This window comes from Mobula birostris, chromosome 25 (genome assembly GCF_030028105.1).
Source record: "Mobula birostris isolate sMobBir1 chromosome 25, sMobBir1.hap1, whole genome shotgun sequence".
NCBI classification, from domain to species: Eukaryota; Metazoa; Chordata; class Chondrichthyes; order Myliobatiformes; family Myliobatidae; genus Mobula; species Mobula birostris.
This window is the reverse complement of record NC_092394.1, coordinates 27,292,709-27,316,574: the sequence shown is the minus strand read 5'-3', so window position 1 is coordinate 27,316,574 and position 23,866 is coordinate 27,292,709. Positions and strand designations below refer to the sequence as shown.

The 23,866-nt window shown below is 41.8% G+C and overlaps 2 protein-coding genes across 6 annotated transcripts in view; one reads left to right on the top strand and one right to left on the bottom strand.

Annotated features, from left to right (window-relative positions):
• pitpnm3 (PITPNM family member 3) overlaps positions 1–16,459 on the top strand; it is a 647,225-nt gene extending 630,766 nt beyond the window's left edge. For 2 of the 4 annotated variants that reach the window (XM_072243578.1, XM_072243577.1), the window contains exons 19-20: positions 7,263–7,560; positions 9,973–11,828. In XM_072243578.1, coding sequence (XP_072099679.1) covers positions 7,263–7,560; positions 9,973–10,106 — 432 coding nt within the window. In that variant the 3' untranslated portion in view covers positions 10,107–11,828. Of the gene's footprint in view, positions 1–7,262; positions 7,561–9,972 lie in introns of all 4 variants that reach the window. The other 2 variants (XM_072243576.1, XM_072243575.1) reach the window with 2 other exon arrangements.
• Positions 16,460–16,930: 471 nt separating this feature from the next.
• Positions 16,931–23,866, bottom strand: part of LOC140187810 (protein PIMREG-like) — a 31,719-nt gene continuing 24,783 nt past the window's right edge. The window contains exon 4 of one of the 2 annotated variants that reach the window (XM_072243579.1): positions 16,931–23,435. In XM_072243579.1, coding sequence (XP_072099680.1) covers positions 23,252–23,435 — 184 coding nt within the window. In that variant the 3' untranslated portion in view covers positions 16,931–23,251. The remainder of the gene's footprint in view (positions 23,436–23,866) is intronic. The other variant, XM_072243580.1, reaches the window with a different exon arrangement.

Here is a 23,866-nt window from a genome sequence, read left to right as displayed (position 1 = left end):
TCAATTATTAACAACCAAATGTTTAACATGATTTTATGCAATTCCTTTGTGTGCTATTTGGGTGGCCACAATATTACTGGTTGTGCTGAGGTAAGCTGGTCAGCAACCCTGTGCACAAGGTTTCTGGGAACGATCCCAAGAATGAAAGGGTTAATATATGAAGAGTGTTTGTTGGCTTTTGGCCCACTGGTTTAGAAGAATGATGGAGGATCTCACTGAAACCTATTGAATATTGAAAAGCCTAGATAGAGTGGACGTGGAGAGGATGTTTCCTATAGTGGGGGAGTCTAGGACCAGAGGACACAACCTCAAAATGCAAGGGCATCCCTTTAGAACAGAAATAAGTATGAATTTCTTTAGCTAGAGGTTGGTGAATCTGTGGGATTCATTGCCACAGATGGATGGGAAGACGGCAGGAGAATGGGATTGAAAGGGATAATAAATCAGCCACGTTGGCATACTGGAGCAGACGCCAAAGGCTGAATAACCTAATTCTGCTTTTCTATCTTACCGTCTTATGGTTCTCTGATGCCTGGTTTGACTTGGTGCTGGAGAAGTTTCTGAAATCCTCTGCCAGGTTAAAGCCACCTCCATTTCTACATCTTCTTCCCTCGGCCATTCCATATCCGTCTCTCATACCAACCTACCCATCTGCCCACTAACTGCTAATGCTCCTAATGAAATGTCCTGTGATGTATGTTAAAGGTGGAAAAAGGAAGCTATTTGTTAACTGGTTGATGGTAATGTAGATTCCAGTGTAAGTCTCAATGGCATTCCCAGTGTGTCGCCCACCTAGCTTACAGATGGACAAAGGTTAGTTGACTTTACCAGAAAAGGGGTAAGGGTGTAGCTGACAACATTCCTGGGATATAAACAAATGGCAGGAGGTGGACGTTAACTGGAAGTGGGGTCTAATTACTTAGCTGGGACAGTGGCAAGACATTAGCTGGGCTAGGCACTGGAATTTTACCCTGGTGGGACCAGATACTTATAAAGGGTGGGATCGTAGCATTTCTGACAGTGATGTAGCAGCTTACCAAGGATGGGGAATAATGTTTACTCTTAAAGACAAGATATTTTGCAGATGCTGGAAATCTTGAAATATTCATAAACACAACAATGGAAAGGAATAATCAATCAACATTTTGGACTGAAACCCTTCATCAGGAATAAAGTTTATTCCTTTCAGGTCAGATGTTTATTGTGATGGGGACGGAGATTTCTCATGAGTTGGGGCTGGAAATGTCCTGGACTGGATATAGGACGTTTAGCCAGGATAGTGACCAGATGTTGACTCTAGTGGGGCTGACTGTTTACCAGGGCAGTCGTGGAGACATATAACAAGGTGGGGGTGGGATTTTCCCAACTATTGACCAAAATATTTCAGGCAGGTAACTAGATACTTTGGGGCTGGGATTTGTAATAGAAAACTCCTGTGTTTTAACTCTATGGTATGTATTTCTCTGCCCTGTCCTAGACCAGTAGGAGATTAGCTTGAGCAGGAAAGGAGGGTTGGCTGTGATCTATTTTCTTCTGACTGAGGCAGTTTGGCTAGGTCCAGAGAAGGTGTTGTGGCTGGGATATTGGGAAGGCCCAGCAGCATGCACGCCTTATCTTTCCCTGACGGTCAAGGAATTTGCCTTCTTCTTGAAGCCTTCCTCATTGAGATGTTGGGTTTCTTAGTCTTCAAAGCAGGCTGAGGCACAAGTTGATGGCACATCTCTCAACCCAGAAGTCAGAGTGTGGGGTGAAAATTCCTGAAGTTATATTGGTTTCCTGTATTAAGCCACTGATTGTTCCCAAACTGATTTTTAAGCAAATTGCCCAATAGATGTGAATTCAGTGGTGAATGAGAAGCTGTTTGTCTGGTCAGGAGCCTCCTCTAGTGCTGGATCACTGGTACTGCACCAACCTTAACCATTTAGACCAATGCATATCAATGTAAGAATCACAGAAACGGGAGCGGGTGTGGTACACTTTGCCCCTCAGATTATTCTACCATTTAGTAAGCTCTTGGCTAACTTTTTGCCTCAGTCCCATCCTTCTGCATGAACTCTATATCACTTCACATCAGAAACTCCCTCATCAAACATAAAATGCTGGAGGAACTCAGCACGTCAGGCAGGATCTATGGAGAGCAATAAACAGTTGACGTTTTGGGCTGAGACCCTACATCATGACTGTAAAGGATGAGGGAAGAAACATGAAAAAGAAGGTACGGGGGAGAGGTGGGGGAAGGAGATGGACAAGAGTCAGTGAGGTCCTCTCTCAATGCTCCCTCGCTGTGGTCTCTCCTGTTCTCTGACTCTTCGACCATGTGTTCACCCAGAGCTGCTACCACAATCACTTATCCTCCTGGGAACTTGTTTCAGCCGCCATCTTGTTCCACATGGTTTCCAGCTTTACTCAGAATCTCTGGTGTTTATGAAACGCTATGATAAGACCCTAAGACCTAGCAGAACAATTAGGCCATTGAGTCAGCTCTGCCATTTCGGCATGGCTGGTTTATTATCGTTCTCAACACCATTCTCCTACCTTCTCTCCTTAATACTTGGTGCCTTAATTAACCAAGAACCTATCAAACTCTGCCTTAAATACGCCCAATGACTTGGCCTGCACAGCCAGCTGTGGCAAAGAATTCCACAGATTCACCACCGTCCAGCTAAAGAAATTTTTCCTCACGTCTGTCCTAAATGGATGTCCCTCAATTCTGAGGCTGTGCCCTCTGGTTCAAAACTCCTCTGCTATAGGAAATGTCCTCTCCACATTCACACTATCCAGACCTTACAGTATTCAATAGGTTCAAAGAGATCCCCCAACTCCCATTCTTCTAAACTCCAGCGAGTATAGGACCAGAGCCATCAAACACTCCTCATATCATGTGTTATCCCTTTCATTCCTAGGGTCATTCCTCTGTATTCTTTCCAAAGCCAGCACATCCTTTCTTAGATAAGGGGCAGAAAACTGCTCATAATACTCCCAAGTGCGGTCTGACAAATGCCTTATAAAGCCTTAGCATTACATCCTTGTCTTTGTATTTGCCTTCCTTATCACCAACTCAACTTGCAAGTTAACCTTTAGGAAATCCTGCACAAGGACTCCAAACCCCTCTGCACTTTTGATTTTTGAATTTTCAATAGGTTTACAAAATAATCCACACGTTTATTCCTTCTGCCAAAGTGCATGACCGTGCACTTCCCTCCATTATATTCCATCTGCCACTTCTTTGCCCATTCCCTAAAGTGTTGAGGTCCTTGTGCAGGCACCCTGCCTCCTCAACACTACCTGCCCCTCCACATCTTCATATCATCCCCAAACCTGGTCACAAATCCATCAATTCCTTCATCCAAATCATTGATGTACAACATGAAAGGAAGCAGTCCCAACACCCACCTCTGTGGCAGAACCAGAAAATAACCAGAGAAGGCCCCCTTTATTCCCATTCTTTGCCTCCTGCCAGTCAGCCAATCTTCTAGCCATGATGGTATCTTCCCTGTAATACCATGGGCTTTTAGCTTGTTAAGTAGCCTCATGTTTGGCACCTTGTCAAAGGCCTTCTGAAAATCCAAATACACAACATCAACTGATTCTCCTGCTTGTTATTTCCTCAAACAATTTCAACAGATTTATCAGGGAATGTTCCCCCTTTATAAAACCATGCTGACTTAGGCCTGTTTTATTACGTTACTCTAAGTACCCCAACACTTCATCTATAATAATAGACTCCAATATCTTTCCACCCACTGAAGACAGATTAACTGTCCTATAATTTCCTTTAATCAGCCTCCCTCCCTTCTTAAAGAGCGGAGTGACATTTGCAATTTTCCAGTGCCCAGGAACCATTCCAAACTTTAGTGATTCATGTAAGGTCATTACTAGTGCCTCCAACAATCTCTTCAGCTACTTTTTTCAGAACCCTAGAGTGTAGTCCATCTGGTCCAGATGACTTATCTACCTTTAGAATTTTCAGCTTCCCAGCCGCCTTCTCCTTAGTAATAGTAATGGCACTCACTTCTGGCCCCTGACATTCCAAATTTCTGGCAAATGTTTTCCACAGTGAAGACTGGCGTAAAATACTTATTAAGTTCCTCTGTCATTTGTTTGTCCCCTATTACTACCTCTCCAGCATCATTTTGCAGCAGTCCATTATCCACTCTCATCTCTCTTTTACTCCTTATACTGTATATCTGAAAAAAAAACTTATTGCATCCTCTTTTATATTATTGACTACCTTACCTTCAGATTTCACCTTTTTTCTCTGTGGCTTTTTTGTTACCTTTTGTTGGTTTTTAAAAGCTTCCCAGTTCTCTACCTTACTACTAATTTTTGCTATATTATATGCCCTGTCTCTTGCTTTTATACTGTCTTTAACTTCCCATGTCAGCCACAGTTGCCTTATCCTCCCATTAGAATACTTCTTCATCTTTGGTACGTATTTTTCCTGCACCTTCTGAACTTCCACAGAAGCACCAGAATTGCTGTTCTGCCATCAACCTTGCAAGCGTTCCCTTCCAATAAACTTTGGATAGCTCCTCTCAAGCCTCTGAAATTCCCTTAACTCTACTGTAATACCAGTACATCTGGTTATAACTTCTCCTTCTCAAACTGTAGAGCAAATTCTATTATATAATGATCACTGCTTCCTAAGGGTTCTTTTACCTTAAGCTTTCTAACCAAGTCTTCTTCATTACATAACACCCAATCCAGAATTGCTATTCCGTTAGTGGGCTCAACCACAAGCTGCTCGTAAAAAACCATATCATAGCATTCTACAAATTCTGTCTCTTGGGATCCAGCACTAATCAGATTTTCCAATCTACCTGCATATTGAAATTCCCCATGATTATTGCAATATTCTCCTTTTTACATGCCTTTTCTATCTCCCATTGTAATTTGTAGCCTATTCCTGGCTTTTGTTCGGAGGCCCATATATAACTCCCATCAGGGTTTTTTTACACTACCCATAGGGATCTTCCAATCCTATGTCACCTCTAAGGATTTAATTTAATTTTTTTACCAATTGAGCCACTCCAGCCCCTCTGCCTACCTGTCTGCCCTTCCGGTGCAATGTATATTCTTGGACTTTAAGGAGAAACAATGGCTTAGCAATAGTCTAGTGGAGTGGGGGCAATAAAGTGGGACAATGCAAATGGCCAAACCAGTGCCAACTATGGTAATTCAATACCAAGGTACTATGTGGTTCTGAACAAGTCTCTCACTCCTTTGCACACTCTGCCAACTGCATTTAGACTAGGTTGTTTGGATTAGAGGAGAGAGCAGGCGAGTGGTGTGAGAGGGCCAAGTGGGAAGCGATCTGGCTGTTTGATATAAAGGTAGTAGCTGGGGATTGGTGGTGGTTGTGGGGGTGGTGATGGCATAGGGTTTATGGTTGGGCTAAGGATCCATAGAAGGGCTGAAGCTGCACAGTGGGTCTGGTACATGGAGAACCCAGAGGGAAAATGGCAGACCTGGTGCAATTGCATTTACTTTCGTGTCTCCCTTCATAAAATAATTTTCTATGAACGGGGGGAAAATGTGGCACCAAGTAACTGGTTTTCAAGGCTTGTACCTTGTGCTTGGGAACCAAAGAACAATGTGATAGAAAATTAAAATATTCAGATATAGAATATTCAAGAGGATGAGAAGATAGAGCATGATTAGTGCTAAGGCTTTATAAGACATTGGTCAGACTGCACTTGGAGTATTGTGAGCAGCTTTGGTCCCAAAGATATGCTATCATTAGAGCGGCTCCAGAGGAGGTTCAGGACTATTATCCCAGGAATGAAAGGGTAAACATATGAGGAGTGTTTAATGGTTCTGGGCCTGTAGTCAGTGATGGAATGAAGGGACATCTCATTGACACCTGCTGAACATTGAAAGGTTGAGAGAGTGTGGATGCAGGGAGAAGGCTTCCAATATTGGGAAAGTCTAGAATTGAGGGCTCAGCCTCAGAATTGAAAGATGTCCTTTTAGAATTGAGATGAGGAGGAATTTCTTTAGCCAGAAGGTGAATCTGTGGAATTCTTTGCCACTGAGTGGCGCATCAGTGGAATTCATTGCCATAGATGGCTGTGGAGGCCAAGTCATTGGGTACATTTAAAGTGGAAATTGATAGGCTCTTGATCAATAAAGGCATAAAGAAATTACGGGGAGAAAGCAGGAGAATAAGATTGAGAGGGAAAATAAATCAGCCATGATAGTATAGTAGAGCTACTCGAGGGGCCAAAAGGCCTAATTCCACTCCTATGTCTTAAGGTCTTATTAAAGCTGAGTTGTACAGAGCAAACAAAATCAAAGAGTCATTTTTAATATGAAGTATATTACAAAGTTGGAATGATCTCCTTAAAAGGCCATGGCTGTTGGAACAGTTGATGCTGTTAAAGACTGAGAGTGACGGGTTTTTATTTGGAAAGATTATTCAAGAACTTGAGCAAAGATAGGACATTGTACAGGTGTCTTGATGGTGTCTGCATGGCTTGATGGCTGAAAACCTTAACTGTAGAATCATCAATCCATATAGCACAGAAAATGAGCCACTGGTCCGCATTTTGATTGCCAAGCATCCATTTACACTCATTCCGTTTTAGTATTGCCGCATGTCCATCAGCCCTCTCCAAATTCCGTCACCTGCCTGTCCATGAGGGAGAGTTTACAGTGGGCAATTAACCTATCAAGCAGCACTCTTTGGGGACATGAGGGGGAACCAGACGAATTCCAACCAGTCAGAGGGAGAACATGCCTGATAGATTATGAGAGGCATAGATAAAGTAGACAGGAAGTATTTGTTTCCCAGGGTTGAAATGTCTAATACAAGAGGGCATGAATTGAAGGCGAGAGGGGTAGATTAAAAGAGGATGTGTTTTTTACCCAGAGTGGTAGATGCCTGGATTGCGCTGCCTGGTAAGGTGGTAGAGGCAAACACATTAGAGCTTTTAAGAGATGTTTGCATAGGCACATGGATGTAAGGAAGATGGAGGGATATGGACATTGTGTAGGTAGGAGGGATTAGTGTTTGGGTGTTTCTGATTTGCTTTTTAGCTGGTTCAGCACAATATTGTGGGCCAAATGGCCTGTTCCTGTGCTGTACTCTTCTATGTTCCAGTCTGAAAGTAATGATGGTGAGGATTGAACCTGGGTCACTGGACTTGTGAGGCAGCAGCTCCACCTGCACACCACTGTCCACACTGGGAATTTGTGCACTGATAATTCAGTGATTTGGGATTCTGTCTGCTGTGTAGTAAACTCTGCGTTTCTTCCTGCAGTTTCTCTCTGAAGGTTATGCTGCTCATTTGGCCCGGCTGGAGTTCAGCCACCGCTCACGTCCGAAGAAGAGCAACTCCCGGATGATCCTACGCAAGGGGAGCTTCGGACTTACCGCTCAGCCGGACTTCCTCCGGAAACGCAACCACCTGCGCAGGACGATGTCGGTTCAGCAACCGGACCCGCCGTCCTGCAACCCCAAGCCCGAGCGAGCGCAGAGCCAACCCGAGTCCGACAAGGTTGAAAGGCATCCCCACAGCATAGCCTGGGCCCGCAGTGGAGGCTCCAAATCGGAGCCAGGTGTGTGAGTGATGTACCATAGGTTAAGGAGAGTTCAGGGCTTCATGCGCAGTCTGAGCTCACACCGGGAAAGGTAACATGGAGCTGTGGTGCCCATTAAACAGAGTGCTGGGCTGGAATTTCCTCTTCTTGTCCAATCAATGGCAGGGTTGCACTAGGCTGCACCTCCATCCTTATAAGTGATCTGGCACTGACCCTGGTGAATCTTTATAGATCAGTTATGTAGATGGGTTCCTCAGGATCTTTTCAGTTATTGCAATGGGTTCCCCAAGGCATTGGAAGGTCAACACTGTGAGAGAGCACCTTTACCCTCCAGCTGGCTATTTTGGGATATCACAAAAGGGGAACATGCCCACAATTGCTCAATGTGCATTCCCACAGGGTGAGGCTTCCCACCAGGAAAACACTTACACAAATTCAATGGGATATTTCAGAAATGACCTGGCCTTTAGGCATTTTCTGGGCAACATTACAACACCGGTGAGTTACAAGTCATAAAATCATGTTAAGGAGGATGACTGTAATTCTCCGTTGCTAATGAGATACCCTGGGATGCTTTGTGTATACTTTTATCACTGGAGCAAGCTGAGGTGTGGAATAACACTGAGGAATACTGAGGAACCTGTTGACAAGGAAGGCTTTTCACTTCTCTCACAAGTTTTTGGGAGCTTTGCAATTCAAACTGTGATTTGATGGCAGAAACAGCAAGTGAGGGAATCCCTGGCTCCCTTCACAATAATTGCTGAATTATTGGAGAGGCGACATTATTGGGGACTTCTCAGTATATTATCTCATTCCCTCACTGAAAGGATCAAGCATTGCTTGGCTGTAAAAAAAAACAATCAACTTGGCGAATAATAATGATTGGAATACTGCGCAGGATATAAAATGAAAAATGAGAAACTTTCTTTTTCATATTGTTAGTTGTCATATTTCATTTTACAGGCATTGCCATAGTTTAGAAGAGTAGCCATTGCTGGGTTGCAGGAAGCATAAAGCTAGCCCGTACAAACATTCTCACCAACAGCAGCAATCAGTGCAAGAAGTTCAGCACCGTGTTCGGAAAACTAGGTTTCCTTTGATTAAATTGTTTCACATATCAGGAAATGAAATATTTTATTAACCCTACAAATTTATGTCAAGTGATCAGGATTCATTCACATGGAGGCAAGTTACCTTGTTTTGAAAAGTGAAAGACTTGCACTTCCATTATACCTTCCACGTCCTTATCAGGACGTCCCAAAGCACTTTGTAAGCAATGAAGCACTTTTGAAATGTGACTGCCAGTATGTTGGATGTGAAATGACTGTTATTTACACTAATTTGTTTGTCTAGAATTATGAGGGAAGAAACTCTGCAGAGTTTTCCTGATGTCTCGCCTTGTGTTGAGTAATCTCAGAGAGCTGCTGTACCTAGCAGACTATAGCAGTCATGTGGTTCTATAGAGAGAGAACTGGTTTCCAGGTTAAGACTGCAACCAGGATGTTATTAGCGTCTATAAAGTGACATGAACCAAATTGGCCAGACACTGCAGTGACTCAGGTGGGACTGCAAACATACCATTCTTGACTGAAACTGTAAAGAATTTATTTCCATCTCTTGTATTCCATAGTTGGCTCCTGCATGGCTGAAAACTGAAATGTTCATGCAACCCCCTGTTTTTTGTTATCTGAATATTTGGACTGGAGGCAATCTTGTAGGTACAACCCCCATCCAATCATGACTATTCTAGGGCCTTCTGCTTTCCATAGTTTGTGCATAACTGGTCCTTCTTTAAGCTTTTTAACGTGGTTTGTATATAGCTGCTCCACTTGCAATATTTCCTTCTTCTGAAGGAACTGGGTAGGGGTACAATATATCAACAAGTTGATAGAAGAGTGAAGGCTGTTCAACATAATGAGGTTACAGAATGTGATTGTAGAGAGTTTACTGTTGCTGATGTCTCACAGCATCCCTAGGAGGTCTCAGCTTTGACCTGTCTGATCTGTTAGCACACAAAGCAAAGGAGGATGTTTGTTATTGTGTGGATAATACACAGTCAGTCTGAAGAACGGTGAATGATCACTGCTAACAATGTTAACATGAGCGAACATTGTACTGATTTAACTTGAGTTAAATTAGCTGAATATATAATTAGTGGCCACTTTATTAGGCATCTCCTTTACCTAATGAAGTGGTCACTGAGTGTATGTTTGAGGCCTTCTGCTGCAGCTCCCTTTCATTTCAAGGTTTGATGCATTGTGCATTCATGGATGCTTTTCTGCACACCACTATTGTAACTTGTTTTTTGAGTACTGTCACCTTCCTGTCAGCTTTAACCAGTCTGGTCATTTTCTTCTAACCTCTTTGTCCACAGAACTGCTACTCACTGGATATTTTTTTGTTTCTCTCACCCTTCTCTGCAAACTCTAGAGACTGTCGTGCTTGAAAATCCTAGGAGATCAGCTGTTTCTGAGGTACTCAAACCACCAATAATCATTCCTCAGTCAAAGTCACTTAGATCACATTTCTTCTCCATTCTGATGTTTAGTCTGAACAACAGCTGAACCTCTTGACCATGCTTTTATACATTGAGTTGCTGCTACATGATTGGCTGATTAGATATTTACATTAATGAGCATGTGTACAGGTGTATTTAATAAAGTGGCCACTGAATATACTAACTAATGTCATGGTCTTGTCAGCAAGTCACTCCCATGAGTTTTCTTACCTTCACTACTTTGGCTTTGAGCATAGCACTTGCTTCCACTGGAACCCTTCAGACAGAAGTACCTTTCCATCTTTCCCGTCAAATATTGAGTCCAAGCCACTTTCAAAAGGAATTTTCTTTGCATAATCTTTATTCTGGTCCTTTCCATTTCTGCCTTTTAGTGTGAGAAGCTTGTTATGTTTTATTGGAGAACATTCATTCCACTGCTTCTGATCCCTCTTCGTGCTCTTACTCCAAACTGGACAATTCTGAAATATTTTAATCCTTAATGTCCATGAATGCCACATCACTACAGTGATCTACACTTATCACTATTACCACCAATCACTGTTTAAATCCCTTAGATTGATCTTCACTCTTTATGGGCATGACATCTATATGAGCAATGTGTTATCTCCTGTCAGTACTCAGCATTCAAAATTATTGTAGACTTCCTGTTTCCTTGCAAGTGATATGATTTCCACGTTTTGAGAATGGTTTCTCTTTTAAAAACTTTGGATCATCCTTGACCTTATTTTTGATGTTGGTCTTTGACCTTATCTGAGGATAAATAACAAGATTTCAGTCTGTGCTCATAGCAGTACATAACGTAATATGCAACAGCATGACTGGTGTGTTGTCTGAGGTTTAATGGTGCTGCACATTCTGCAGAGTGTTTTTACTGCTCAACAGTGGCAAAACTCAATAATAAGATCATCCCACTAATTAAACTATCACATGCTAAACCCACATGTCCCAGGTCTGTTGATATCCCCATTTGCCTACCTGGTGTAAACCCAACAGGCATTGAGCTCCAATATCCTAATAACTCTATAGTTGAGATCCTTTACCGCTACCTGTGGGACAACTTCACCTCCATGTTCACCTTGTCCTCATTGCCACCAAAGCCATTGTCTCTTACAGCCTCAGGGCTTGCATTCCCTGCTGACTCTTAAATACATTAGCCTGTACATTTGATCTCTTTACGTTTTTTTTCTTGTAGAAGTTGCTTGTCGCCCAGTTTAAATATGTATGCACGCCTTTAGTTCTGCATGTCTCTGGATACTAATTATTGTTCTAAATGCTCTCGAGAAGATAGTGATGAGCTCACCTTCATTAACCACTGCAGTGACTCCACAATATTGTTTGGTGGGAAATTTCAGGATTTCGATCCAGGGATGATGAAGAGTTGGTAATATATCCTTAAATCATGCTTGTAGTGTACTTGAAGGAGAATCCGGAGGTGGTGCTACTCTTTGCACCTGCTGCCTTTGTCCGTTTTTTGGCAGTAGATGGTGATGGTTTGGGAGATGCTTTAGGAGTAACTACAGTGCACTTTATAGATAGTACACACTGCAGACATTGTGCATGTGTGGTTAGGATGGTTGATAGATTGCCAGTCGAATGGGCTTCATTGACTGCTGTTAAGTTGGTTGAGAATTGTGGAGCTGCAGTCATTTGGACAACTTTTCTCATGCGGCTGTCTTGTGCATTTTAGATGGTGGAAAGGTTTGGAGAGTCAGAAGAGGATATCCAGCTACTCTGATCTGCTCCTGTCTGTCGTCATGTCTTTTATATAGCAGGTCAATGATGATCCAGTAAGTGTTTGTGTAGGGGCAGTGGTGATGGTAATGTCAATGAATGTCAATTATAGGAGTTAGACTCTTGCTGGTTAATGAAATCATGCTCAATGAGAAATGGATCTGTACACTGCTCGGTTCATCTTAGTATTGCTGGCAATTCCTAGCATCAGTCCCATAGTTAATGGCATAGATTTTCACAAATAAAACGACATGAGGCATTTTATGTTTAAGAAAAACCATAATAACTCAATTACTGAACTCCAAAAAACTGAATGTAAAGTTCAGTAAAAGTCCTTTACATAATTACATCATTACATCAGACCAGCCTCTTAAAGTGAACCCCACCTCAGTGTCAGTGGTTATGTACGTTTCTACCAATTACATTACTCTACACTGAGATCTCAGGTAGTGTTCCATGTGCGACCTCCCTTACGAATGTAACGGAGCTCTTGGGTGCAATCTATGATACTTGTGGATGCTCAGAAAAATATCTAGGGATTGGCGATGAGATGTCAGTAAAGGGATCTGCACATCAATGCTCTTCTCCTAACAGCAGCAACCCTTGGTTTACAATGATTAGTTAAAGGGAACTCTAAAATATGGGCTCCCTTCAATGTCAAAGTCTCCATGTGCATATTAAATCAATACGGTAGTTTAGATCACCTGGTGAGGAGCTTCTCCTGGTTTTGGCCGTGAACAGGGTTGCTGGACAGAGGTTGTTGCATTGCATTCAACACTACCTTCCCCAGCACCTTCTTGTCAACTGTCTACTTGGCTGTTCCGTGGTTGCTATAGGAAATAGTCCTTTAAGGTTTGATACCTTTCCTGAAGTTCAGTGTAGCAGTAATTGGAGATGCACAGCCTTCAAGTTAGCTTAACATTCTATGTGTAAAATGCCAAAGCACCATTATTAATGCATCGTTATATCGGATTGGCTGTACACAGCACTATGCCTCCAAAACAAAAGGTGACATTCAGTCTCTCAGGTCAGTTGTTTTAGCAGCATCATCATCGAAATGACTTCTGCTATTCCCCACTCATAAATTGACTTGCTCTATTTTGTTCTTGGTCAATAAGCAGTAGAAAAATGGAAAATATTATTCAATTCTGCACTACCTATGATATAACTGTTATGAACACTGCTACTTGCTTTGTGATGTGAAACAGACCATGACACTTTCATCTGAGTTTCCTGTAACCTCTATTGCCCCATGGGCAATGTCACTAAATCTTCCACAATCTTCACCTGACCTCCTCTTGGCCAATATTTCAAAGCATACCCTTCAGCCTTCCTTCATTCCAATCATAGAAAACACGTCTTAAATCCCACCTTTCTATTTTGTCAAAGAGCTTCTCCTTTCAGGCTATCATTTTTTCCAATGGTTTCATTTCTGTTCTGCAACATTTTCTGATACCTTGTAGAAATTAATAAAGAAGTCTTTGGTAATATTTTTCCCCTGGCCGCTGCTCATACAGCTAACATCAAGGACAAGCCATTCGAAGCCTGGGCATGAGGTCATAATGGGATTATGTTGTATCTGCCTTCATGAAGCAATCGCAGGCAAAAGGAACTTACATCCTGACCTGTTCTGCCATTCCTTGAGAATTTCATGTGGATTGGTAGCAGGTGCTGTATTTTCAATCAGCATTGTCCACCCATCATGGTTGTCTGCTGTGTCTATTTGTACAGAAAGGCATTGCTGCAGATCTTCCACTCACTGCCCATGCCACTGCTGTGTCTTCCACCGGGAAAAGCAGCCAGTTTCCTTGGTGTTACACCAAAATGGGTTTAAGCTGGCAATGCCACCGTCCAGCATTTTCTCACCTCCTTCCTTACCAGGATCATCCCTCTCCTCCCCCCACCAGCTTCTCATGGAGCCCAGAGGAAGTACATGAACATTGACAGTTATCTAGCTGTGTGTGACTATTCTGCCCTCATACTCTGTGCTGAGGTTCCATTTGAATGTGTGGCACAGTGGCACTGTAGTAAAGCTGATTCTTCTCAACTCCAGCAGTCTGGGTTCAGTTCTGACCTCAGGTGCTGTCTGCGTGGAGCTTACCCTGTGATTGTGTGTGTGTGTTTTCTCCCTCATCCCAAAGATGTGTAGGTTGGCAAGTTAATTAGATGCTGTAGCTTGCCCTTGGTGTGTAGGTGAGGCAGTGGTAAGTAAGGCAAATGCATTCTAAGCAATCATTTCGAGGACCAGAATATAAGAGCAAGGCTTTATAAGGTATTGGCCAGACCGCATTTGGAGCGTTGTGAGCAGTTTTGGACCATACATCTGAGAAAGGATGTGCTGGAACTGGAGAGGTTGAGGAGATTTAAGAGAATGATCCCAGGAATGAAGGAATTAATACATGAAATGTTTCATGGCTCTGAGCCTGTACTCATTGGAGTTTAGAAGAATGACAGAGTTGTCTCATTGACACCTAACAAATATTGAAAGGCCTAGTCCTGACGAAGGGTCTCGGCCTGAAACGTCGACTGTACCTCTTCCTAGAGATGCTGCCTGGCCTGCTGCATTCACCAGCAACTTTGATGTGTGTTGCTTGAATTTCCAGCATCTGCAGATTTCCTGTTGTTTGAAAGGCCTAGATAGAATTTTGTGTGGAGGAAGTTTCTGGTAGTGGCAGAGCCTAGGACTAGAGAGCACAGCTTCACAAGTTCAACCCTTTAGAACAGAGATGAGGAAGATGATCTTTTTTTATCCAAAAGGTGGCGGATCTGTGGAATTCATTGCCATAGACAACTGTGGAGGCCAAATCAATGGGTATATTTTAAGTGTGGTTCTTGATTAGTAAGGGTGTCAAATATTATTGAGAGAAGGCAGTAGAATAGGGTTGAGAGGGAATATCAATCAGCCATTTTCCAACTGGCAGAACAGACACAATGGGCTGAATAGCCATATTCTGCTCCTATGTCTTTGAGTGATAGAATCTGGAGGGAGTTGTGGAAATACAGGGAAAATGGGTTACAGGAAAAAATTATGGGAATGGGATTCCCATATACACCAGGATTATGTCTGCAAAATCCTCCAAATCCACTGGAAGGATAACTGAAACGATGTTGGTGTTCTCTTTCCAGCCAGCACCTCAGGGTTGAGTGCCTCAGTGAAATCAGCTCTGTGGGGCATGCCTCATTCGGACTCTTGAAGTACTTTGCTTTTGAGTTCTTTCAAGGGGAAGGGAGTAGCAGGTAGGCAGAAGGTGATTAAGGGGTGTGGTCAAGGCTTCCTTGAAGTGAAACATCCCCACTTACTGCCCTCTGGGAACTGCTAGCACGTGACTGCTCACAGAGGAAACTACCTGTGCAGTGGTAGAACGACATCCATCTTAGGCTTGCCAAGCAGCTTCTGTGCAGTGGGGAGAGTGTGTACCTCTGAACCCACACAACTGTACTCTTTGATGGACCGTGGAAGATGCTTCCAATGGATAAAATGTTTGTGTTGTACTGTTTAAATTGTCGATTTAAAAAAAAAACACCAGTTCCAATTGATTCTTGTGATGTTTGCCAAGCCCTTCCCCAAAGAGCATTGATGGTGATATAAATTCTGGGGGAGCAGATGAGGGAAGCTTGCCCTTTGTCAGGCACTCTGACAGTGTGGCTCGTTTATTAGATCACAGTAGCCTCTGTCACACTTGACAGCTGCAATCTGGTGGGCTTCCACAAGATGACCACACATGTACCTAAGATTTTGGCAGCAGAGGATGAGAGAGGACAATAGTGGGTGGGGGGGGAGCATCATTGAGAGGAAACCAAATTATGTGGGAAAGGGTCTGAGTATATTACACATACACACACGGTAGGCTACCTGGGATAAGTTTAGGCTGGTACCTTCATACTGCATTCCCTCTTTCCCACCACTCAAAGCAGTTGGCATATGACTTAATATTGTACAGTGGCTTTGGCCACATCAGGTAACTAAGAACTTGGAATATAACCAGTATCTATCAGCCGATGGCAGGAAAGCTACTTACAATTAGGTAGCTCATCTTTGTGTGGGAAAGAAAAAAATAACTGGTCAGATGCCAGAGCTGCTCTTGCCTTGAAGCAGTAATGACCAACCACACAAGTAACCAGGATTAAGAACAACACTGAAGGAGTTAAAAATTGCAAAAAGTGGAGATGACAAAAAACTCCTGTACATATTGAGCAATGTTTACAGGTCTAAGCATAGCAGTGTCAAGTATTTCTTTCTGCAGAGCAAGTCTGTTAAATATTTGTTATTTCAGTGTTTTTGACCTGATTGCAAAAGTAAAGTTGTTCACAAATATTTAAAAAATAACTGTTTTACTATATTGAAAGTCTGCAGTGTTTTACTTTGTAGTATATCTGCTTGACCAAAGTATCTCACCTCTTGCTGTCATGAAGTGCAATGTGTTAAGTATTTAATACTTATTTTTGTATAGATTATATGGTGTAAAACTATGGTTTTGCTTGCAGTCCTTTGTGACAGATAATGCTGTACTTTGTGTAACAAGTTGGTCTAGATTTTTATGTGTACAGTTTTACAATGCTTTGAGATGAAAGGCTGGCTGCACAAGGACTGTGCTGTTTCTAAGAGAGTGGTTTTATTTGTTTAAATGATTTGGAACATTTATTAAAGTTATGATGTGGTTTTGTATAGCAGTGTGGCAGAATATTTGCATCCTGACTCTTTGCACCTTCATTGTAAACCAGTTTTTCAGAGGGTGAAGAATAAAAATGACCAGAAATGCACCATTCCAGGTAAAAGTATAATTATAATAAAGTAGATAATGTAATTGGTGCAAGAGTAGTTGGAGCTGGTGGAAGATGCATTAGCTAGAAATAAACCTTATTATTCCCCAACAATTTGACCCTGCCCCCAGAATAATTGGTGTTGTGTCACATTCAGTCTCCATCATTAATTATACCACATCAGTCCAACAGAATGGTTTAAAAAAAGTCACCAGATTTCCAATTCTGATTGTAAAGTTTATGACCTTTACAGAAATGCTTTAAGTCACCACCTGTATCAATAACTTACTTTGCCTTGTTACAATTCCAGGCAATTATGAAGGGCAAGAAAGGTCAAATGTTTTTTAAAGAACTATTCAAGTTTCATCTTTGTTTCAGCTGATGAATATTTAATCAAATAATATAATTAACCAACAATATATTTTGAAAGCGCGTGACATTTTAAAATAAAATACTGCTTATGAAAATGAATACAGTAATTGTTCAGAAAGCATATATAGGAGAAACACTATAGCACTGTAATGGTTGTTGCAACTAATTCAATATGTGATGGATATTACTGTCTCTAACATAGCCACTGAAACTTCTAGAGAAGAAAGTTGTTTTTGAGGAAGTTAAACTTCCAACCAATATTCGTTGTTCAGCTTCTTGTCATAATGGGAGCCAGTCTTCAGTTAATATAACTTTGCAAACAGCTATCTATAGAGCACAAACTGATGGCCCACAGCACAAGGTTGCCTACTCAGGAGCTGCAGTACAAGACAATGTGGTTATGTTAATTGGACTTGTATCAAACAAGACAACTTGGCCCAAGTTATTAAGTTCAAGGAGGCTTGCAGACCAGATTGATACTATCACTTAGCACGTCAAATAGCTCATCTATCAGTGGTTGGAATATTTGTGTGCGCGCGCAGAGTGTCAGCATTTACAGCTTTAATTGTATGGGAACACTATCCCAGAAGCTTTTCAACCAGTGAGGAAAAATATCTGGGTATAAAACATAGCACATGTAAAGTCAACCAAGTGGATTAAAAAAAACACAAAACAGTATAAATTGTTAGAGGCATTCAATGCTGGGTATGGTCAAGGAATAAAGATGATTGACAGAAAGATGGGGTGAGTAGCATCCATTTCTTTGCCTTCCAATTTCTGCGATGGATATCTTGCCTGTCTGCAACTCATTGGAATGTCTTTTTAGTTTAAAGTAACTGTACCCATTTTGGAAACCCTGTGCTTCAGAAATCATTTGTAATTTGGAAATATTTTATAAGAAATCTGCTGAGATTTCAGTGTTTTAAGAATTGCACCTAACTTTAAACTATAAAGAAACACAATTAAAGCTATTTTGTTAGCTGGAAGTATTTCTTCCTTCATCGGGTGGCAGGCCTCGCAGATCAAATAGGGGATATTGACATCTAAACTTAGGAGGATAAAAGGGGAAGTTAACTAGCCTTTCAAGATTCAGTGGCTACAGTACAACTTTCCTTTTGTGAGGGTACCCAGAGCTGTCTATATTGGCTAGGGCTTAAGATCTTCACAGTCAGCAAACCCAAAACTGTTGACACCCAACTTTGACATATTATACCAAGAGGCAACATTGATGAAATTGACAAGCTCACCATGGGTGCACGAAGCAGCACCAAAGCAGTTGTCAATGTAGTAGAGGAAAAGTTGGGGGTATTACCAGGGACGGCTAGGCTGGGAATTTGGACTGTTCTACATAGCCAAAAAGAGGCAGGCATAGCTGGGGCCCATGGCTACCCCTCGAGTTTGGAGAAAGTGAGAGGAGCTGAGGGAAAGGACCAGTTCTATCAGATGGAGGAGGCGGCTGGTGGTAGAGGGGAATTCATTGTTTCTCTTGTCAAGAGAGGAGAAATTTAAGGCCTTCTTGGTGGGGAACAGAAGTGTATCGGGACTGAACATCCATGGCAAATACAAGGCATTCAGGGACAGTACTGAGGAAATTGAGGACATGAGAAATGTCGCAGATGTAGGTGGGAAGGGACTGAACCAAGGGGGAAGAAGGGAAGGGGGATGAGAACACTAGTTCAGCGCAGCAGGAGTAGGCAGAGACCATAGGCCTATCCAGAAAGTCTGGTTTGTGGATCTTGGGTTGGAAGTAGAACTGAGCAGTGCAGGCCAAAGGAAATATTTGGTGGCAATGGATGAGAGTTCGCCAGCATTAACAAGCCAGTGATTGTGTTGGAGTGGGGTCCTCTTTGAGAGGTAGGTATGAAGTGGTGTCTTGAGAGTTGCAGCCCGGCCTCAGCAAGGTAGAGGTCAGTGTGCCCCCTTTCTCTGTGGGTTTAATAGCAAGGATGGCATTGGTGTGGACAGAGCAGAGAGTGCCCTTATGTTCAGGGGGGTTAAGGTTTGAGGAGGAGAAAGGAGTGCTGAAGACAAGGATAGCTGATGTCTCATCAGCAATTTGAGATGAAAATACCCAGAGCTGGCAGAGTACCAGAACAGTGTGCCCAAGGAGAGGTTGAAGATGGGACAAGGGGTCATCAGTGCAAGGTGTGGAATTCTTGTCAAAGAAATGGGCTTGGAGATGGAGGTGACATACAAAGAGCTCGATATCATGGTGCAGCAGAACTCACTGAGGCGGGTGTGGGGGGGCAAAGACAAGGCACTTGCTGAGGTGCTAGCATTAAGGTCTAGCTTGGAGCTGGAACTAGAGCTACAGGCCAAGCAATTTGCAGTCTGAAGGGTCATACGAACTGACCTTGGCTGCAGGATCTGGATATGCTCAGGATTGTTTGAACCAGTGTCAGTGATAATAGTGTCACTGGTCTGGAGGCACCCAAGGCAGTTGGGGCCAGGCATGAAGTCAGCGTGATCCATGATCCGGGGGTGTCCAACTGAATCGAGGTCCAAGCGAGAGGCAGCAAGGGGGCATCAGTCTGGGGGCATCCAAGACTGGAGTTGGAGACAGCGGGATCTGCAGTCCAGGGATGGGTGATCTTTCCATTTTACAGGATGCGAGAAAGGTGAATAACCAGTGGTTGAAGGCATGGATCCGGCAGAGGATAAAATGTCAGAGGCACCCATGACAGGTGGAGGAGAGGGGGCTCGGAGCTGTCACAGAGTGACAGGGGCATTGGGCATCTCCAGCTCCACATAGCAGAAAGGCTGGCACATAGAATTCGAAATGAGCAGTCAATTGATAGGTCCAAACAGAGAGACCTGAAAATGGATCTGGAAGCCAGGTGGAACAAGATGGTGGCAAAGACAAGTTCCCAGGAAGGATATGTGGCTGTGGTAGTGAGCCTGGTGAGCACATGGTTGGAGAATCAGAGGGCAGCACAGATCACCGGGGGGGGGGGTGGGGGGAGAGTGAGAGACAAATATTCAGGATTTAACTAACAATAGAAATAGCGTTAAAATCTTTACACCAGATTGTACTAAACTAGTGCTTCTAATAAGATGACAAGATGCCAAGATGCTTCCTGTTGGATTCATACTGTAAACAGCTAGATGCTCAGGATAAAACAATGAGGGAATTTGAAATATTTTTGTACAAATATTACAACCATTTGCAACATCCTAACCACTGTGGGATGGTTGACCTTAATCTGACCAAATTAGGATGCATTCCTTCCATGCCAGAAACAGTGGGACATTCCAACCATCTCTATTTAATTCGCCCATGTTTGACGTAAGGAACCTGACTGACAACAGCGATTGGTCACTGTTTACGCTGGCCTGACTAAACACAATCTAATTCAGCCCAGCAAAAGTCAATACAACTAATACTGTAAGGATTTACTCGTTTTTTAAAAAACACAAATCTTGCATTTGGATTTAAAAATCTCAACTCTATTACAGAAGTAAATTTCCTATGGATGGTAATTACCAAATAAGAGACATCGTTTAACCCCCGAATCTAGACAAAGAAAAAATTTTGAATGGGATATCCAAAGACCCCAAAGGCCTTACAATCATCCTTAGGCGTATTGATTCTTATGCCAGAGTTTTCAAGGCTGACTATGCTCAATTGTTAAAACAATTATACAACAGATGTACAACGGAAAATAATGAATGCTTTTACCTCAGAAGATCGGGGCATTAGAGAACTTGATGAATGTACTCCAGCAAGTAAAGATCTCCAATCAAGAGACTTAAGATTTCGTTCTGCAAATTTGTGTTTCTTCAAAAACCACCATAGCCGTTTGCTATAATAAGGACACATACACCAAACCTCAATTTCACCCCAGTAGAACAGAAATTTACTGCCTGGTAATGATGGCTTACTGTGGTATTCTTTGAGACCACTGCAAAGGAACATACCAATTATGCAGAGTTTGCAACTTCAAGAAAATGATAGCAAATTACCAACAAATGAATGGAGAGCTATCATAACTAGATATGGGAAATGGCAAACACTTTTACAAGATGACGCTTTAAAGTGGGAATACATTTCTAAGAGACATGACTTACAATCCTCACCTGTTATGGAAGATGCAGGTTCATCATCTCCACAACCAAATGTAGCACATCCTTCAGAGAACCATTCCCAAATATGATACTGTGATGGATTAGCAATGAAAATCCAGGAAGAAAGATCCACTCAATTACAGGCAGGAGCCTCTTTTAGGGAGTCAATTAGCTTAATTTGCAGAGGCTAAAGCACAAGAATTACGTCTGAAACAAGTAAATATGACAGAACCAGTCCCAATTTATATGTTGATGTTAATATTGATATTTCTTGATAATTAAGTTAGCTGTGTGTTTGCACTACTTTCCTTTCACATGGAAGAATATTTATGAATTATTATGGACTCAACCAATAAAACAGGTGCTACACATCTTGGGAGATACTCCAGGCCACTTACATTGCTATGGTAGTTAATTGGCTAATTTACAAGCAAAACAAACTGCAGGGATGGACTTTACTATGGTAAGGGAGGTCAGGGTTTTGGTAGTAACCAAAAAAAAAAGTTTCCTTTTCACTGCTAATGATGGCATTATACTATCATGGTTTATATTTTTGACTTAATCTGTCTTACTACATCTTGCAAGTTATGTATACAATGGCAAAAGACTTATCACAAGCAGAAAGGTGGCTACCCCAGCACATACTAAGCTGATAACTTATATATAAAAACTTATTCCACTACCATTTCTTTAAAAGGCTATGTAGTCAGAGGGCCTCCAGATTGAGACTAAATTGATACCATCACTGAGCACATCAAATAGCTCATCTATGGATGGTTGGAAGATGTGCATGGAGTCAGCTTCGCGGCATCATTTGTGGGTGTTTGGGAACTTTGTCCCCAGAAGCTTTTAGACCACCCATGTGAGAAAGGTATCTGAAAGAATAGCACTTGTGTGAAGTCAACAAAGTGGGAGGAAAACAGTACAAATATGTAAGAGAACAGTCAGGCTATTAGGAATGGTTAAACCATATCAAAAAGCATGGCAAAGACATGATAAAATGGAATACATTTCTTCGGGTTCTGTGATGAACGATGTGTTTGCATGTTTTCAGCTTACAGGAATTGTACCTGTGTTTTGGAAATCTTTTTAAGATTGGAAGTTCAGAGGATTTTTATTTGTTTTAACACAAACTAAACTTAAATGTGTATCATTAAAAATTAATGTACTATGTTTAAACTAAACTACTTTGTTAGCTGGAAGTTTCTCCTTCATAGAGGAAGCACCCACCACTCAAATAGTGGGTATTGTCAGCTAAACACGCCATGGAGGATGAACAGGGAAGTGAACTAACCTTTGTAGACTGAGTGGCTACAGTATAACCTCCCTTTAGTGAGGGTGCCTGTAACAACCTATAGTATATCCGATAGGGCTCAGGAACTTTGGAGTTTAGAACTTTGTGATCAGCAAATTCAATACCATCACAAATGCAAAAGTTGAATTTAAGTATCACGGCAGGAGCTGAGAGCCTTACAAAACCACAGCACAAACAGGCCACTTGTACATGTAGAGAATAGCATACTCCGTGACATTCCAAAGCTGTTAATTTTCCCCAATTAAATAAAAACATGACAAAATTGTGAAAATACTGGAGTCTCGCACTGATAATGAATTGGAAGATTTGTGAATACTTAAGTGTGGAAACCTCACAGTTGATTCCAATACTTAATATTCCATTTGATTATTCCAAAGCCATTCTGATCCTAGGGCAGCAAACAAATTATTCAGAATTGGAAACAGAGGAAGTTATCTGCAAGATATACAATAAACTTCAGTTTTATCTGCAAAAGTCATTTTGCTATCTTTGGTAAAAGGAATCTGCAGGATGTCAAGATATTAACAGGGCCTCAGGGTATATTAAAATTAATTATGAACATTGAAAACCTTCATATCAGGATTAACACTAATAATTACTGAGACAACAAAACTTCACTTGTACGCTTTGGAAGAAATTTAGTCTTTGTTGATTAGCACTAAATTGGCACTATGTTATCAGCCAGCATGCTGTTGCATTCACATTTGATAGCCAGTTCCATTGAGGACAAGAACAAAAACTTTGAAATAAGCTAAAATACGTACAAGTCAGTACTTTTATATACCAAAGCCAACATGGTTATAAAATGGAATTTTATGCAACTATACCCTAATACTGTATTTACGATGAGACAGAAGCAGAAAAGGAATGGATTATGTCATTTTGTTTTCCTCTTGGAAACTTCGGGGCAGAAATCCAAAATGGAAGCAATCGCAGGCAGTTGACGCTCAGTTCAATTCTCTTCTCCGCTCTGTTATACTTGCTAAAGCCTCATCTGCCCAGTTGGTGAGAGTAGAGCAAAGCCTTACTGTTCTTCTTCTGACAGATGAAGACAACAATTTCTTAGCCTGTGCTTTTGACATCTGCAGGTTCTTTGACATGACTTGATAGTAGTTTTCAATTGCTTGTGCTCTGGAAAGGGAGAGAAGACACTTATTGGGGAGATGCTTTGGACCAAGAGACGATTCGAGCATTTCTAAGCATTGATTAAGTTGAAACCTGTAGCATGTGCCATTAGCAGCCTGCCTTGTGACAGGTATTAGTTCAGCTGCCATTTAAAACATAAGCATATGTTGCGAGACATTAAGTTGTTAACACTGGGATCTGCAAGCACACAAGCTTAAAAACTACCGAATATTGTCTGAGATACCTACAAAATGAATGAGTAGGCACTCAAATGAAAATTGTGAAATTAGAAAGACAATTTTATATTTCTTCTTAGAAATTAATTTGGTTGAACCAGGTTTCAGTATCTTAACAGCAGCAGTAAGGATTAGGATGCTTCTTTTCATACACAAGTGCTTTTGGATGGTCCAAGCAGTAATTGTTCAAAGGATTAAAAT